The sequence below is a fragment of the Antechinus flavipes genome, chromosome 2 (assembly GCF_016432865.1).
Source record: "Antechinus flavipes isolate AdamAnt ecotype Samford, QLD, Australia chromosome 2, AdamAnt_v2, whole genome shotgun sequence".
Classification (NCBI taxonomy): Eukaryota; Metazoa; Chordata; class Mammalia; order Dasyuromorphia; family Dasyuridae; genus Antechinus; species Antechinus flavipes.
Window position 1 is genome coordinate 475,306,141 of NC_067399.1, and position 17,548 is coordinate 475,323,688.

The 17,548-nt window shown below is 36.6% G+C and overlaps 1 protein-coding gene across 1 annotated transcript in view; it reads left to right on the forward strand.

Annotated features, from left to right (window-relative positions):
• Positions 1-12,709: 12,709 nt before the first annotated feature.
• The window catches only part of SLC7A9 (solute carrier family 7 member 9), a 35,597-nt gene continuing 30,758 nt past the window's right edge, over positions 12,710-17,548 (forward strand). The window contains exons 1-2 of the mRNA XM_051979746.1: positions 12,710-12,941; positions 13,745-13,841. Of these exons, the coding sequence (XP_051835706.1) occupies positions 13,755-13,841 (87 nt within the window). The 5' untranslated portion in view covers positions 12,710-12,941; positions 13,745-13,754. The remainder of the gene's footprint in view (positions 12,942-13,744; positions 13,842-17,548) is intronic.

The window sequence follows — 17,548 nt, forward strand, 5'->3', positions numbered from 1 at the left end:
TGTGGAAGTTCTTGTGTTTAGTCAATTTTAAGAAATAAATTTCCTTTTCTCTAACTTCAGTATCATAGATATTACAAATAAAATAATAGCATTTAGAAGGTTTAACACCTATTTTCAGTAAAGTTCACGTCCTTTTTTAAAGCTGAGAAGCCCAAAGCAGGCAGATGAAATGATTTGCTTGAGATCACCGAGATAATAGTTTCTGAGTCTGGATTTGAACTAGGGTCTTCCTACCCTCAGATCTCGCTTTCTGTCCGGCGCACCACCTAGCTGAGGAAACAGTCGGCGTCGGAGTCGGAGCGCTTCGCACCCGCCGCGCGCTCCTCCGTGCAACGGGGCCAGCTTTGCCTTGCTAGCGGATGACACCGTAAATGAAGGTTTTAGGCTGACGTGGCGGAGGTAGGCAGGGGGCCTTCGAGGGCGGGCACCCGAGACCACGGAGCCATCTCACAGACGGGCAGCCTCGCGGAAAAGGAACGCAAGGCTGGGGACCCTGCGGGCGGCACGGACGGCGCTCGCCAGCCACGAGGCCCTGATGGCAGGAATCCCGGGCTAAGCCTGGCCGCGGGGGGAGTGGCAGCCCCGCTTCCAGGAACGCGGTCCGCAAGCTCCCGGTTCTTCCCTAACAAGCGGAAGCCGCTTAGTGAGAAGCTGGATTGGGGATGAACTTGATCTGAAGTAATAGTAGGACATCTAGAGGGATGCCCTGCAGCCGGGGGAATTTGAGACTGCCGTCGGGATCTCAGAAGTGAGGAGGAGGGATTTGTTCAGTAAAGTGGGTGGAGAAGGAGGAAGAGGAGCGAATCGCCAGGGCCCGAATGTTACGGAAGCCCAGGGCTTCATCACGTCCCGACTACTCTAATTAAACTTTGCTCTTTCTAGTTGTCATCTCAGTATGTGCAATATACAGACTTTCCTCGTTTTGCCAGCGTGGGCTACGGATGTTAAAGGAGGTAGTTCATGAGAGAGGCAAGGAAATAACCTGCAAACAACTATTTTTCCAGCACTCTTTACTGCTTTTCCTTGCATTTCTGAATTTGCACGGTATAGTTGTAATTTGATGTTTAGAAGTATAACCTCCAAGTTCACATAGTAAGATTTACTTTCTGTAAAGCTCTAATATATTTTACTGTTTCAAGTATTCTGATACTTTGAAAATTGACAATCCATTTGTAGCATCACATGTAGTGCCTTATTTTTCAGAATAACATTCTCTGATAGATAACACTGAGCCTTATTATATGTTTGAAAGCGGGGAGATTTCTTGCATAAGGGTGGAGGAGACAAAAGCAGCTATCCAATGGCCTAGAAAATGTCAGGGGATACTTTAATAGCAGGGTGGTTTCTCTAAAGAAGGAAATCATAAAACGGCCTTGAAATCAGTGAAAACAGTAGGCAAAGTTCTGAGGCAGAATCTTGAAGAAAGTTTTTTGTTTTGTTTAAACAACTAAACTAAGTAACCTGTAAAAATAGATCATAGGGATCGTAGGATTTAGATCTCTGAGAGTTCTTACATCCTATTCGATCCCTTCATTTTAGAAGAAGAAAACTGATCTGTATTGTTTTTAGTTTTTTAGGTAAGTTGTATTGTTGTCATTGTTTTTAATAAGATAAAATGGGTTGTTGTTTTTTTTTTGGCAAATCTTTGAATATTGGAAGCAATGCAAATTTCATTTGATTTTTCATGAATTATTTTTTATCTCTTAGCAGCAGTCTCTAGCATGGAATCATGCTGGGAGTATGTGTCAGTAAATATGACATGAATTAATGAATCAAAGTGTAAAAGTGGCTGCAAAATGAAGTTATGTTAGAGAGTAAGATTCTCTTACAACTTCCTGTCAACAGTTTGCTATCTCTTAAATGGGGACACTCCTCTGTCTCTAAAGGTTTACTGATATCTGATAGGGAGAATCTTAGAGTGTCTGGTGTGGTATGATCAAGAAAAGGGGCCTAGGGACAAAGGTAGAAAGCTTTCTTTTTCCCTGTACATCATACACAGTTCACTTAACCAACATTCATAGCAAAAAAAAAAAAAAAATCCCCACAACTTCTTTTGCTGATTGGTGAAAATCACTATGGCTTTGAGTCACTGGTAGCAATCTATCTCTATTCACTACTCCTGCATACTATTTTTTTTTAATTTTGGCATTTCTGAACATGTGCAGTACAATCGTAATTGATGTTTAAGAGTATGACCCAGAAATTGCATAAGATGCTAAAGTCTGAATCCTCAAAGACACAATTTATGTCAAGGGATTAAAGTGCTTTAATGGTGTAACTTTTAATATTTTAATAATATTTGGCTACATAAGATTAGGAAGATAAATATTAATAGACTTCCACTTCCAGCTTTAGGATAAGGGAACTCTTAAGCAAAAAGAAATCTTTGTGATAATAAAAACAGTTTGAGGTGTGGATAGCCTGTAACCTTTCTGAAAGGAAAAATATTAACTTGGATAGAAATTAAGAGACAAAAGGAAAAGGTAAAACAAATAAACCCCTAATTCAAAGTCTGGTAGAATTTTTTGCCATTAATTAACTCTAGGACTTCAGGATTTTAAATCTACTTATCTCACATTGCCACATAGTTATACCTTAATTAACAATAGACAGTTAATTTATTAGACCCCATACAATGTGCCAAACATTGTCTTAAGTCCTGATGATACAAAGAAAGGCAAGAAACAGTTTCTGTTCTCAAGCTCAGAATCTAATGAGGAAAACAAAAAGCAAACAAATGCACAAGCTATATGTAGAATAAATAGCAAATAATTAAGAGAGAGAAGACATTAGAATTAGCAGGGATTGGAAAAAGCTTCATGTAGAAGGTAAGATTTTAGTTGGGACAATTGGTGATTATGAAGCATTTCAAATGTTACGTAGGATAATAAGAAAGTTTGTAAATATCTGGAAATATTTAAGCATAGTGGGGAAAATAGTGAACTTGGAGAAAATGGATTCATAGGAAAATGATATACATAATTTGTTGTTTTATCATTTCAGTTATGTCAAATTCTTTGTGACTCCATTTGGAGTTTTCTTGGCAAAGATAGTGGAATGATTTGCCATTTCCTTCTCCAGTTCATTATACAGATGAGAAAATTGACGCAAATAGGGTTAAGTGACTTGTCCAGGCCACACAACTAGTAAATGTCTGAGGTTCGATTTGAACTCAGGAAAATAAATTTTCTTAACTCTAAGCCTAGAGCTATATACCCTTTGCCAACCAGCTGCCCAATACATATACAACAATGTAAATGGAAAAAATAAAAATAAATCTGAATTCTATGTAGTCATAATCATCTATATTGGTCCTAAAAATTCATTATAGGTGAAGCGACTATGGGTGTACAATATTGCATATACGGGAAAATTAGTCAATATATTGTTTGCTTTTACTGAACTGATTTTTTCCCTCTCTTTAAAAGTTTTTACTATACAAAATGACTCACTGGGAAGGATAAAGATATGTTTGTAACTAAATGATATAAAAATAAAAGACATCAATAAAAATAAAGATGTTTTGTAGATGTAATCAAAGGCATTGGTTAACTAGCTTCACAGCCTTGTGAAGTTTCTTTCTCACTCTAACCTCAATATTCTCATCTATAAAGTGAGGATGGTAATTCCTGTTCTCATGGGTTAAAAAAGTGGGTCAAAGGGGATTTGTAAGCTAATATACTTTGTAACTTAAAATGTTATATAAGAAAATATTATAGTAATTTTCCCAACCTCATCTATTTAGTAAATTATAGATGCCAGAAAATGATATAGGAACAAAAAAGGAATAGTTTCATATTGAAATTTAATAAGTATAAATCTAACCCTATAACAAAAAGACCAAAAGTGCCTAAAAAGGACCCCATCAGCAAACACATGGCTTTTTTGCCAAAAGAAGTATGTCAGACAATGGCAACAATGACTTAAAATACTAAACAATTTGTTAAATCTTTACAAGAGAAGTAATGGAAGGATAAAATCACTTTAAAAAAACCTTAACAAGATGCCAAAGCTAGATCATCATGTGGATACTTGTGGATGAAAGTAGAAGGTCAACAGATGAAAGCCAGAGAAGATATAGAGGAGAGAGCCAAGATGGCAGAGCAAATGTGTGAACTTGCCTGAGCTCTCCCGAATTCCCTTCCAAACAACATTATAATAATGCCTCAAAATGAATTCTGAAGCAGCAGAATAAAAAGAGGACGGGAAACAATTTTCTAGCCCAAGACCATGAGAAGGATGACAATAAAGGTCTGTCTCACTGCGTGAGAGGGCACTGCAGTCAAGTGCAGCTGGCATCCAACCAGTCCCACACCAGGCCTTGGAAATAACTGAATTAAAGGCAGAAGCTTTCAGAATTCTCAGCCGGGAGTTTACAAGTAACCTTTTGCTGGCACTTGGTCCAGAATTCTCATGGATCTGAGTCACACTCCCAGGGGAGAAGGAGTATTATTAGCAGGAGCAGGGACCTGGTCACAGTTCCAGGTAGAAAAGAGTACTTGTAGCCACTCACAGGTTAGAACATAGGCCAAGAGAACAGTGACCACACTACCCTGGGAGTTCTTGGAAGAAGTGAAAACTTAACAACTCCCCAAAACTACTCCTGAAAACACCACCACAAAAAAACCTGAAGCTTGGAACAGTGCCCCTTCCACCACAGGAGCAGAGCCCAGCTTTAACATAAAGTTAAAAGAAAGTTACTATGGGGAGAGGGAAGATCAAAACAAAAATTCATAAGAAGACAACAGTGTCAAAAGAGTTATTTGCAAAGCCTAAAAGAAAAATGTGAATTGGTCTGAGCAATTTTTCACCCCCTTCTCTCCCCCTACAAAAGAAAAGAATTCTTGAAAGGTCTCAAAAAGGATTTAAAAAATCAAATGAGTAAGATAGAGGAAAAATTAGGGAAAAGAAATGAGAGTGATAAAAAAAATCAGGAAAAAAAAGTCAATACCTTGGTAAAGAAGGTACTGAAGAAAATAACACCTTTAAAAAGAAAATCGTCTAAAAGATAAAAAAAAAAAAAAGGCACAAAAATCCACTGAAGAGAACTCTTTAAAAAGCAGAATTAACTATTTAGTTTTCCTATTTAGGAAAAAAAATGTACAAATGTTCAGTGAAGTTCTCTTCTACTTAAAAATTAGCCAAATGGAAAAAGAGGTACAAAAGCTCACTGAGGGAAATAATTCTTTAAAAAATTGAATTGGGCAAATGGAAGCTAATGACTCCTTGAAACATCAAGAAACACACAAAATAAAAAGAATGAAAAAATAGAAGAAAATATGAAATATCTCATTGGAGAAACAACAGCCCTGAAAAACAGATCAAGGAGAAGCATTTTAAGAATTATTGGGAAGCAACCAGTTGGCCCAATGGATAGGGCACTGACCCTGAAATTAGGAATACCTGAATTCAAATTCATCCTCAGATACTTGACTCTTATTAGCTGTGTGACCCTGGGCAAAATATTTAACCCTGATGGCCTTGGGGGGAAAGAACTATTGGAGTATGTAGAAGCCATGATTAAAAAAACACACACACACAAACACACACACACACATAAACACACACACACAAACACACACACACAAAACCTAGACATCATCTTTATTATTTTTTTTTTATTTAAATTTTATTTTATTTAATAATAACTTTGTATTGACAGAATCCATGCCAGGGTAATTTTTTACAACATTATCCCTTGCACTCGCTTATGTTTCGTTTTTTCCCCTCTCTCCCTCCACCCCCCCCCAAGATGGCAAGCAGTCCTATATATGTTAAATATGTTGCAGTATATCCTAGATACAATACATATTTGCAGAACCGAACAGTTCTCCTGCTGCACAGGGAGAGTTGGATTCAGAAGGTAAAAATAACTCGGGAAGAAAATCAAAAATGCAAATAGTTCACATTCGTTTCTCAGTGTTCCTTCTTTGGGTGTAGCTGTTTCTGTCCATCATTTATCCATTGAAACTCAGTTAGGTCTCTTTGCTAGACATCATCTTTAAAGAAATTAGAGGGGCAACTAGGTGATGCAGTGAATAGAGCACCAACCCTGAAGTCAGGAGCACCTGAGTTCAAATCTGTCCTAGACACTTAACACTTCTTAGCTGTGTGACTGTGGGCAGGTCACTTAATCCCAATTGCCTCAGTGAAAAAAAAGGAAGGAAGGGAGGGAGGGAGGAAGGAAGGAAGAAAAGAAGGGAGGGAAGAAGGGAGGGAGGGAGGAAAGGAGGAAAATTGCCCTGACCTAAAACCAGAGGTTAAAAAAAAAATCTACTGATCACCTCCTCAAAGTGATTTCAAAATAAAATCTTCTAGGAATATTATAGTCAAATCCTACTACTCCTGGGTAAAGGGAAAAATACTGTCAGTAGCCAAAAGAAAACAATTCCAATATCAGGCAGTCACAGTCAGGATAAAACAAGATTTACAGTTTCTACATTAAAGGATCATCTAGAATGATATTCTAAAGAACAAAAGAGCTAGAATTACAACAAAGAATAATCTACCCAGCAAAATTTCAGAGAGAAAAATGTCAATTTAATGAAATAGAGGATTTTTGAGCACTCTTGATGAAAAAACCAGAGCTAATAGAAAATTTGACTTTCCAATGAAAGATTTAAGAGAAGTCTGATAAATAAGAAAGAGAAATTATAAGGGATTCAATAAAATCAAACTAATTACATTCCTACAAGGGAAGGTGATACTTGTAATATTCTCTCTCTCTCTCTCTCTCTCTCTCTCTCTCTCTCTCTCTCTCTCTCCTTTTGCTGAGGCAATTAGGGTTAAGTGACTTGCCCAGGGTCACACAGCTAGGAAGTGTTATGTGTCTGAGACCAGATTTGAACTCAGGTTCTCCTGGCTTGAGAGCTGGTGCTCTGTCCACTGCGCCACTGAGCTGCCCCAATACTTATAATTCTCAAAAATTTTATCTTTATTAGGGCAATTAGAAAGTATTAACAGAGGGCATAGATGTGAGTTGACTATGATATCCAAAACACTAAAACTCAAGGGTCAGAAAGAGGTATGCACTAGGAGAAGAGTTAAGAGAGAAATAGAATGGGATAAATTATTTCACATAAAGGAGACATGGAAGAGCTTTAATACTGGAAAGGAAGATGGGGGATGGGAGTGGTGGGCAAATCTTGATCCTTACTCTTCTCAGAATTGGTTCAAATAGGGAATAGAAATATTCCTTTCAAGAGATATAGAAATTTATCTTATCTAATAGGGACACAGGCAAAGAGGATAAGATAGTCTTCTGGAAAGTAATTTGGAACTATGCCCAAAGGGCTATAAAATTGCATATATCCTTTGATCGAGTAATACCAGTAATAGGCCTGTATCCCAAAGAGATTTTTAAAAAGGGAAAAGGGAAAAGTATCTATAGAAGCTCTTTTTGTGGTGGCAAAGAACAGGAAACTGAGGGAATATTTATCAATTGGAGAATGACTGAACAAGTTGTAGTAAATAATTATGATAAAATACTATTATGCTAGAAGAAATTATTTCAGAAAAGTCTGGAAAAGCTTACATGAACTGATGCAAAGTGAAGTAATAAAAGAAAGGGGGAGGTAATAGAAGGGAGGACAGATTGGGAGAGGCAATGGTCAGAAGCAAAACTCTTTTGAGGGAGGAAAGAGTAAAAGGAAAGAGAGAAGGATAAATAGAAAGAAAGTAGAATTCAAGGAAATACATAGTAATCATAACTGGGAGTGAGAATGGGATGAATTCACCCCTAAAATGGAAGCAGATGGCAGAGTAAATTATGTGATTTACATATAAAGGAAGATATTATAAACAAATTAGTACAACATGGAATAATTTACTTCTCTTATCAAGTAAGATGTAGAGAGCATTATAGTATGTAAAATGGAGAATTTTTATTACATTTAATCAAATAGTTTTTGCATAAACAAAACCAATGCAACCAAGATTAGAAGAAAAGCAGAAAACTGGGGGGAAGAAAATTATTGCAAATTTCTCTGATAAAGATCTCCTTTTTCAAATATATAGAAAATGAGTCAATTTTGTAAGAATATAAGTCATTCTTCAGATGATAAATGGCAGTTTTCAAAGAAATCAGTGCTATGGTCATGTGAAAAAATGCTTTAAATCACTATTGATTAGAGAAATGCAAATTAAAACAACTCTAAGATACCACCTCACACTTCTCAGATTGGCTAATATGATAGAAAAAGAAAATGACAAATGTTGGAGGGGATGTAAGAAATTTGAGACACTAATACACTATTGGTAGAATTGTAAACTGATCCAATTATTCTGGAGAACAACTTGGAACTATTCCCAAAAGGTTATAAAGCTGTGAATATGCTTTGATCCAGCAATAACACTGTATTAGTTTGTATTCCAATGAAGTTTTAAAAGGGAAGGGAAGGATCTATATGAACAAAAAATATTTATAGCAGCTCTTTTTATGGTGGCAAACAACTAGAAACTAAGGCTAACAAATTGTGTTAGATAATCATGTCATGTAATGAGCCAGAACTCTGGAGAAAGGTGTTAACTCAGTGGAATTGATAAGACAATGGTTATCTAGTTTAGCATGGTGATTAATAGTTCTCTAGTTCAGTGTGATTGATTTAATCTTACAACAAATAATGGTTCCCTAGTGATAAAATGATTGGCTTATACTCAGTATACTGTAATGATATAATTGTAATAGAGTATATAAACTGGGCACAAACTCAGCCAGAGACAGAAGACTAGACCACCTCCTGGTGGCTCTCCGGCCTCCTGCACTTTGAGAGAGAAAAGATTCCATCTTGGACCAGCCTCTGGTGGCTCTCCTGCCTCCTACATTCCTCCATTGAAACCAAAACCCATTGCAGAGAGCCTCCAGAAAGCTAGCCCGGTCCCAGGCGAAGGAGACAATAAAGACTATGGACTCTATTCCTGATCATTCTCGTAGTTATTATTCTGCTGAGACCAAGGCTGGTCCCGAGACCTCCAGAAAGCTAACCAGGACATTACAATGGAATACTATTGTTCTATAAGAAATGATGAGCAGGATGCTTTCAGAAAAGCCTGGAAAAACTTACTTTAACTGATACAGAGTGAAGTGAGCAGAACCAGGAGAACATCATATCCACTAATAGCAATATTGTACAAAAATCAACTGAATAACTTAGCTATTCTTAGCAATACGATGAACTAAGACAATTCTGAAGGACTTGTGATGAAAAATGCTCCTCCAGAAAAGAATTGATGGAAGTCTAAAAGGAGATCAGGGCATACTTTAAAAAAATTTTTTTCTTTTTCTTTATCAAATCTGTTTTCTTTCACAACATGACTAAAATGAAAATATATTTGTGGTGACATATTATCACTACACATGTATAACCTATATTAATTTGCTTGCCTTCTCAATGAGAGGAGAGAAGAGGGAGGGAGAGGGAAAGAATTTGGAACTGAAAATTTTAAAAAACAAATATAGAAATTGTTTTTTATGTAATTGGAAAAATAAAATACTTTTCAAATTGAACTGGAAGTCTCCTTAAAAAAGAACGTCTATAAAAGTTTTTTTTTCAATAAAAACCTTTTTTTTTTTTTTTACCATCAAGAACAGTGGGATAACCACATTTAGACTCTAATATCACACTTCTACCCATACTTATAAAGAAGTCAGAAATGATGCTGAAGAAAACAGATTAGAAAACACACCTGAACTAGACCAAATATATGCAGGGGAAACCTGTACAATAGGAGACACAATTATGAGTTATTGAGATGTTAATTCTCAAGTTCTATAAAGGTGGTAAAGAGACCGCAATATATGGGAGGGAAATCTCAGATTATTGTCTCCAAAAAGATGACCAGGAGAATAGCAACAATTATCACCAAGTTACACTTATATTTTCCTCATCTATATGAGGTTTTATGAGTATAATCCATATTATACATTAAGGGTATCTTTAATGAGGGTATTAGAAGGAAAAATGCCCTTTTGCAGATATTATTCCAAAATAGGTTAGATAGATAGGTTGGTAGATGGGTAGATAGATAGATAGATAATAAGGAATTTATATTTGTACCATCATAAAGTTGACTGAAAATTGCAGAGAATGCAAGCTCTCAATGTACTTATTATAAAAAGATACTTAGTTGACTAAAACACTAACTTAAGAGCTCTCTTCCAAAAAGTCCTCTCCCACACGTAAGTCCCAGGTACACAAGATTCCTTCAAAACTATTATACTTTGCAAAGCTTAGCAGAAGTAATCTTATTTGATGACCCATTGATCATAAATATCAAGTGAGGCATAAAGCAGACTTAGATACTTGCTAAAGATCCTTGCTGCTATCATAGAAAAGATCCAGTGTACAATCCAGGATTAAGAAGGATTCTGTATAGATTATAAAATCCTTGACATGGTGCTGGTTGCAGCAAGACTTGGAACTTGGAAGAACATCCTGAACACAATCCACAACTCATTAGGAGAGTTTGCTTAATCATCCCCACAAAAGAAATTAAATGAATAAAAAAATCACTATTGTTCTGTGACATGCACTATGATAGACAACCCATATAGCTCATTCATTTGTGTGCCTAAGTACATAGACAAACATACATATATCTATGTTTAAATATCTTAGACACTGCAAGTAGATAGAATTAAACGGGAGACTATTTCAAGATCATGGGGCAGCTAGGTAATGCAGTGGGTAGAATACTAGACCTGAAGTTAAGAAGACCAAAATTCAAATTTACGCTCAGATAGGTACTAGCTATATCATCCTGGACAAGTCTCTTAACTATCTTTCTGCTTCAGTTTCCTCATCTGTAAATTGGGAATATGAATAACCCACATTTCCCAGGGTTGTTGTGAGAATCAAGTGAGTTAATATTTGTAAAGCATTTAGCAAACATATAAACTATATAAAATACTGTATACATAATTGTATAAAAAACTAACTACTGTTATAAGTGGGACACATTTCCTTCTTGGAAGTTGCAAAATTATTTTTATAGCTCTAAACCTTTTAATAAAAGTAAGATTCATCTTCTTAAATTAGTATCTACCAATAATACTCTATGACTGTCTCATGGAACAATGTAGATCTGAAGAATTGAAAATGAGAATCACCCCAAGTATAATGGAGAAGCACATGGTGGACATAATAGGTTTTTATAAAAAATTATGAAGAATCAGAAGATGTCATCAGAGACATTTGAATGAAAAAAATAAAAAGTAAAAATCCTTGTGATGTCATGGGAAAGCAAGGAAAGCCCCCACATTGACCTAACCTTCTGGGATAAATTTATGGGAAGGCATGGACAGGAACCACAGAGAATCAACAGACATGAATGGATTGTGAACTGAATCATTGGAGGGAATATCTACACTGATGAGATCACAGATCAGTCTGAGCAATTATCAATGCCATACTGACAATCTGGTTCTCAGTGGGGTTATTTGAGGGTCTCATGCAGAGCAGAACAATCATGGAGGCAGTTGTAAATAGTAAATTTCCAAAATTTAAATGGAACCTTTTATCTCTGAGGTTCCCAGTGTGCTTTACCAAACTAATTCCCACTTTAATTTTCTAGTTTAAAGTTCATAAAGGACATTCTCTTCTGCAGGATATTGCTCTGTATTGCTGTACCATGTTGTCTTACAAGATTATCCAGCTTGAAGAAAACCTAGCCTGGTGCTAGAAAGGGCACCCTTCTTAACTTTAAGTATGTGTTTTGGTTCCAAGATAATTTTGTAAATTGCTTTGTTCTATGACCTTTTGCTCCCCAATTTAATCTCTCTTACATAGTGAAATTTCTTCTTGAGTAAGAACCATTGATAAGTAAGAACCACTAATGTTTAGGCATTATTCAGGATCTGTCAAATTGTACTTTGCCACCTTATCTCACTTGTTCTCCCAGAAATCTTATTGAAAAGTTCAGTGATAAAAGAGGCTTAGACTAAAAGGGCACTCTTTTCTCCGGCTAAGAATTCCTCTCCTGGAGTCTCTGGCTTTTGAGTTATCTTGGATGCTGAGATCATTATTGAATTTGCTGGGATTTTGTGCTATGCAGAAAGAGTGGCGCTCTCTTTGAGAGGGGCAAAGGAGTATCTAGGAACTGCTTTCTGATTCTAAAATGGACCTTTCTAGGATCTCGGTAATCACAGAACCATTAATAACAAAACCTTGGAACCCCAGGCACTTCTTTTGTATTTCACAGAGTTCTGGAAAAGAAGGAAGATGGGGATCTGATATAGGAATGGCAAGTACAAACTGTCCTGAATTTCTTGTTGGAAACATCTATCTGCAAAATTACAAGTTCTTGGTGTTGAGTAGAAAAGAAAAAGACCCGATGGGAAATGGTAGGTGAAAAAAAATCTGTTATGTCTTCATTTCATCTATTTTGAATTCAACCATCTTGAAAAACAAAACAATAGCTTTGAGCAAACCTCCTGACTTAAGCAAGGAGGAAAACATCTTCTTAACCAATGAATTATATGAACTGCAGTTAATGTTTGTAGAACTCCTCGTGGGCAAGCTGTAAATAGAGCCTTTTTAAAAACAATATAGTAATGAATGCAATGTTTACCTTCATTTTATTCTTAGATATTGAAAAAAACAGGTACTTCTACTCTTTATAATGATTCCTCACTGATATGGCTTGACATTTGTAGAAATTGATAGAAATTTGGTTTGTACTTATAAACAAAATCAGACATTTTTGGAGAGAAGCTATCTTGCCCCCAGCTTCACATCTTTGTTTTTTTGTGTGTCTCTCAGCTTCCTTGCAGAAAAATGTGTTTAATAATTACCTCTTGACGACCTCTGTACCTTCGGCTTCCTCTTCTCCTAAGCATAAGACATGGGTGTTCCTAAGTAAATGATTTAGTGTAAAAGGAATCCAAATCCTTAAAGAAGGAAAAACTCATCTCCCAAATCTGCAAGGTCAAAGAGAGAAGAAAGGTAAGTGCATGATGGAATGATGGAAGATTCTTCTCAGTCAAAAGTGTTAGAGGGGGTTTCTTTGGGGACATGAAGAATTTATCTTTTAACGGTAATATACTATTGAATTAACTTTCAGCTGGCCTCTGTCAACCATTCTTTCATTCTATGATGGATCAGTTTAATGAGCATTTTCTAAGAACTCACTATATGCAAAGTAAAAGCATAGATGATACCTCTGCTGGGATTTCTGCCAGGCACTTGTACACATGTAGTATTTATTTTTTTTTCCCTTAGAACAAAATTTGAAAGTGATGTTGAAAGCTTTCTTAGTAAATCAGCACTAAATAACAGCATGCTTTGCCATACGTATATATAAGGTAAAATAAGGTTGTGAATCCTCACAAAAGAAGCAAGTCTGAGTTGATTTCCTAACAAATCTTGTCATGCAGAAAGGTCTGGCTTGACAGACAAATGATGGGTCTCTAAATATTTGTGCAAATGATGATTTTAAATTGTGTGAAGATCATAATTATGCTATTTCACAGACTGTATTTCACTACTAGAACTAACAGGATTACGTGTCAGTGACAGTTGGTCTTCCTAAGACATATAAATCCTTTAATTTTGAAGTTAATTAGGATAACTAAACTTGCTACAGATCCTCTGGAGTTTAATTCTCAATAGTATTAGCAGAATTACTAACTTTTGATTTGATAGCAAAAGACTAGGGAAAATTTTGATGCTCTATACATCTTTATCTATTAATCCTATTTGAGGAATATTCTATTTCTGTTCTCCCTATATCATCCTAAAACCTATAGAGAGTTTAAAATGGAGGAAAACAGTGTAAGAAAAAGAAGAAAGGATGAGCAGTCAATCCAGAGTAAAGAACCTAAAAGTACAAACCTACAAAAAGAGGTGAGTGTGATTCTTCCTTCTAAAAGTGTGTTGCCTCCTCTTTGTAATAGACAGGAGTTGGTATATAAAGAATTGCAGGCAAAATCATGTTTATCAATGTATGTCTAATTCATTTTTTCATGTATAATTAAAAATGCTGTGGTTTGGTCCTCTCTTATGACCAGAGTACATTATTTTTCTCTCAATATTACAAAGCTGTTATAATAATAATAATTCCTTCTAAAATTTTAAAAACACTTTCTCATGCATAATTTTCTGGGAAATTATTACACTATTATTACAATTACTCTTTGAGGTAAACAAAGCCTATCTATTCTTTTTTTTTTTTTATAAATGAGGAAACTGTGGCTGCAAGAGATCACAGGTCCTACCCAACGTCAGGTAGATAGGAAGTGGCAGAGGTGTGGCTTGAACCCACATCTTCTGGAGCCTGGTCTGGTCTTCTATCCATTACTTACTTCATAATGTTTTCCATGCTTCTTGGAAAATATGTCCTTGATTGACAAATCAGGCAAAATCCCACAACAAACATCTTGGTTCATCTAAAACATTTTTCTGTGGTGAATTTTCCAAATAATGACTACTTTGAAGTAACAGCAAGGCATCCAGGTGGCAACATTTAATAGACAGTGGAAATGCAAGTGAGGGAAAAGAACTGGAAACCCATTGAGAGTCAGCAGCATTGACTGATAAGTTTGAAAGTTGAAGCCTGCACATGAATTATGCAAAGGAAAAAGCATAAATATTTCAAGGAGAAAGGAAAATTAGCCAAAACAACAGTGCATGAGTGGTTCAAGAAGTAAAAGAGTCATGGGACTGTATGGAAGTTTTAAGAAGGAAATAACGATTCAAATGAAGCAGAATAATCAAAGAAAATGGATTCAGAAAGAAAAAACCCACTATATTTGACCATGGACTTAATAGAGAACATTTTCAACAAAATGAAAAGGATAGAAATCAGATTTATGATGTCAAAGGTGAAGTGAATGAACAGGAAATGGAAGAAAAGGATATAGAACTCTGATTTTTGGTCATGAATGGTTATTAGAGGAGGAACAGGGACAAGAGAAGGTTGGTTGTTTGTTTTTTAAATAAGAGAAATGTATATACAATAGGCAAGGCTAAACTGACCTTTTGCCCTGTTTATTTGTCACTCTCAAAAAAGAAACAAAAATAGAAGAAATTATTTGGGGAATTCTAGTATGAATCTCATTCTCCTAAACTTCTTGCCTATATAATTGGATTTAGAAAACTGGTAATATTAAGACTGCAATAATCTAGAAATAGAATAGAAAATAAAACTCAAATAGAGATGGATCCCTGCAGCTTGGATTTAGAAAAGTACAAATTATCATTATCTATCTTGTACTTATATTTTAAAGTTATTTCCTTGGAGTTTTTCTGGCTTCCTGTGACCCATGGTTTGACACTTCTAAATTTTAGAGGACTTAGGTTGAAATTCTGCCTCTGCTACTCCACTATCTCATGTGACCTCCAGCAAATTACTTTTCTTTTACCAAGAATCAGTGTATTTCTCTGTAAAATAATCAAATTGAATACAATCACTAAGTTCCTTTAATCCCAATAAAACCATGATCCAATTCTAGATTTGTAAAACCTAAGTTCCATTTTTGAGAAACCTTATTGAACCCCACAATTTGATGGCAATTGGAGGAGAAAAATCCAACTATTTGGAGTTCAGTGGGAGATATGTAACCCTCTAACAAAATAATTACCTTGATAGTAAACAATCAGAGAGACCAATAGTCTCCCTTCTGGTGCCTCTCTAGTCAGAGATTATGGCAAATGTGATATAGCCTTGCATCCAGGCTGGAAATCTGAGAGAGAACAAAGAAGAGCCCGGTGTCAGGCTCAGAAGCTAATGGCAATAAAGCCAGAAACTGAAAATTCCTTCTTTCCTGAAAATGTAACAATCAGATTTTAGCCTCCAAAGACTTGAATTTTTCTAGCTTGAGTAACAAACATGTGGGAGTGACCTATAAAAGATGGAGAGAAAAGCCATAAATAATAAATAAAACAGCCTTCAATCTAGAGCCAGAAAAAACTGGATTACTGAGTACTTCAATCTCCTTATCTCGGCTATTCATACTTCTCAGTGTTATTATTTCCATTAGTGAGAAGATTTGTTTTTATCATTAGTCTGCAAGCATTTCATTCTCACTGTTCTTGCCCATAAACAAGCCTTGCAGAGCATTTTCATGAAAGACTGAAGAGACGTCAGGGAGGGTTCTGGTCATTCAGTGCAGTTGGACCTACCTGGAGACTTGAGGGCAGTCTGAGCTGTTTACCACAATAGGGGGCTGGAACACAAGCTTTGGGTTCCTTGGAAGGGCTGGCTTGGTTCCCAGATTGACCTCCTATTAGCCTTCCTTCGCAATAGGTTAATGACTTCCAAGATTGTTCTGTGTTTTCAAGCTAACTTAAGATCTTTCTAGCAGGGATCAGGTGAGGCAGCCAGAGAGGAGTCAACCTTGAGAATTCCCTGAGGCAGAAGTCCCAGCAGACTTTGGCCAATGTCCCGAGGCCGGGAGAGAGGTCCATTCTGGCTCAACCCTGGGGCTGAGGTTCATGATGGTGTGACGTCTCCAATTAAGCTGATGGTTTCGGAGCACGCCCAAGACAGACTGAACAAAGAACCAGGGCTGGTGTAGGACACCGGCGGCCGCTGTAAGATGTGGACCCAAATACCTCCAGTTCCATCCACAGGCCGCAGGGCAGCTCCCAGGTGGAAACTGCCTGCAAAGCCCCCGTTGTTCTGGGCTGCCCTTTTCCAACAGTCTCATCTTCCCCTGGACTCCCTGAGTCCAGAACATAAATTTGGCACCTACATCTGCAGATCAGGGTTAGACCTTGGAAGGGGTGTGCCAGCCACTCCCTTCTCCCTCAGAGAGAAGGCTTGCCTGCAGACCTCATTTCGAGAATGCAGATTCAGCAGTCAGGAGGTTATATGACCCAAATTAAGTACGTTATTGCAAACAGAATTCCCCTACAAACTAAAGAATTGCCAGTTAGTAATAGATTCTCCACTAATTTATCTTTGTGGCTCAGAGTTCTTTAGTGTCAAGGATATAGGATTTAAGTGACTCACCTTTATATCAGCTTATGATTGTAATGATGTCCTTTTAGAACCATAGATATGGCCTTGCACCTTTTAGAAATTAAAGCGGAGTGCTCATGCAGGAAATTCATATAGACTCAATTCTGCATCTATTCAGAAAATTTTAAGGCTTTTTTTTTTAATACTTGCTTTTGGTAGTGTCAGCTTTTATGCAAATCAAAGTCCTTGAAAGATTTAGCAACAGGAAAATTTAGAGCATCATCTAGAGAAACAATATTGAGCTTGGACTAAGTCCTTCAGGAAGACCTCTTTCTCTGCTCCGGTTGTCACATAGAGTTAGTTATTTGTAACCTGGATTGCCAGAGGAGAGGAAGGACTACTGGAGAGCTGAAGCCCCAGCTTCTCTTTTCCAGTCTCTTTTGTAGAATGTGCCCATTTTCCCCCAAGTGATTCTCATATGGCATAGTTTTAAAGCCCCTCTTGATTGCCCTCCTCCAATTGTTCTCCAGTTTATCATATCCTTAAACTGTAGTGCGTAAAACTGAAGACAATATTACACATATGTCCTGATCATGGGAGAGGACAGCTATATCTCTTTTAATGTAACACCATATCAGCTTTTCTTGGC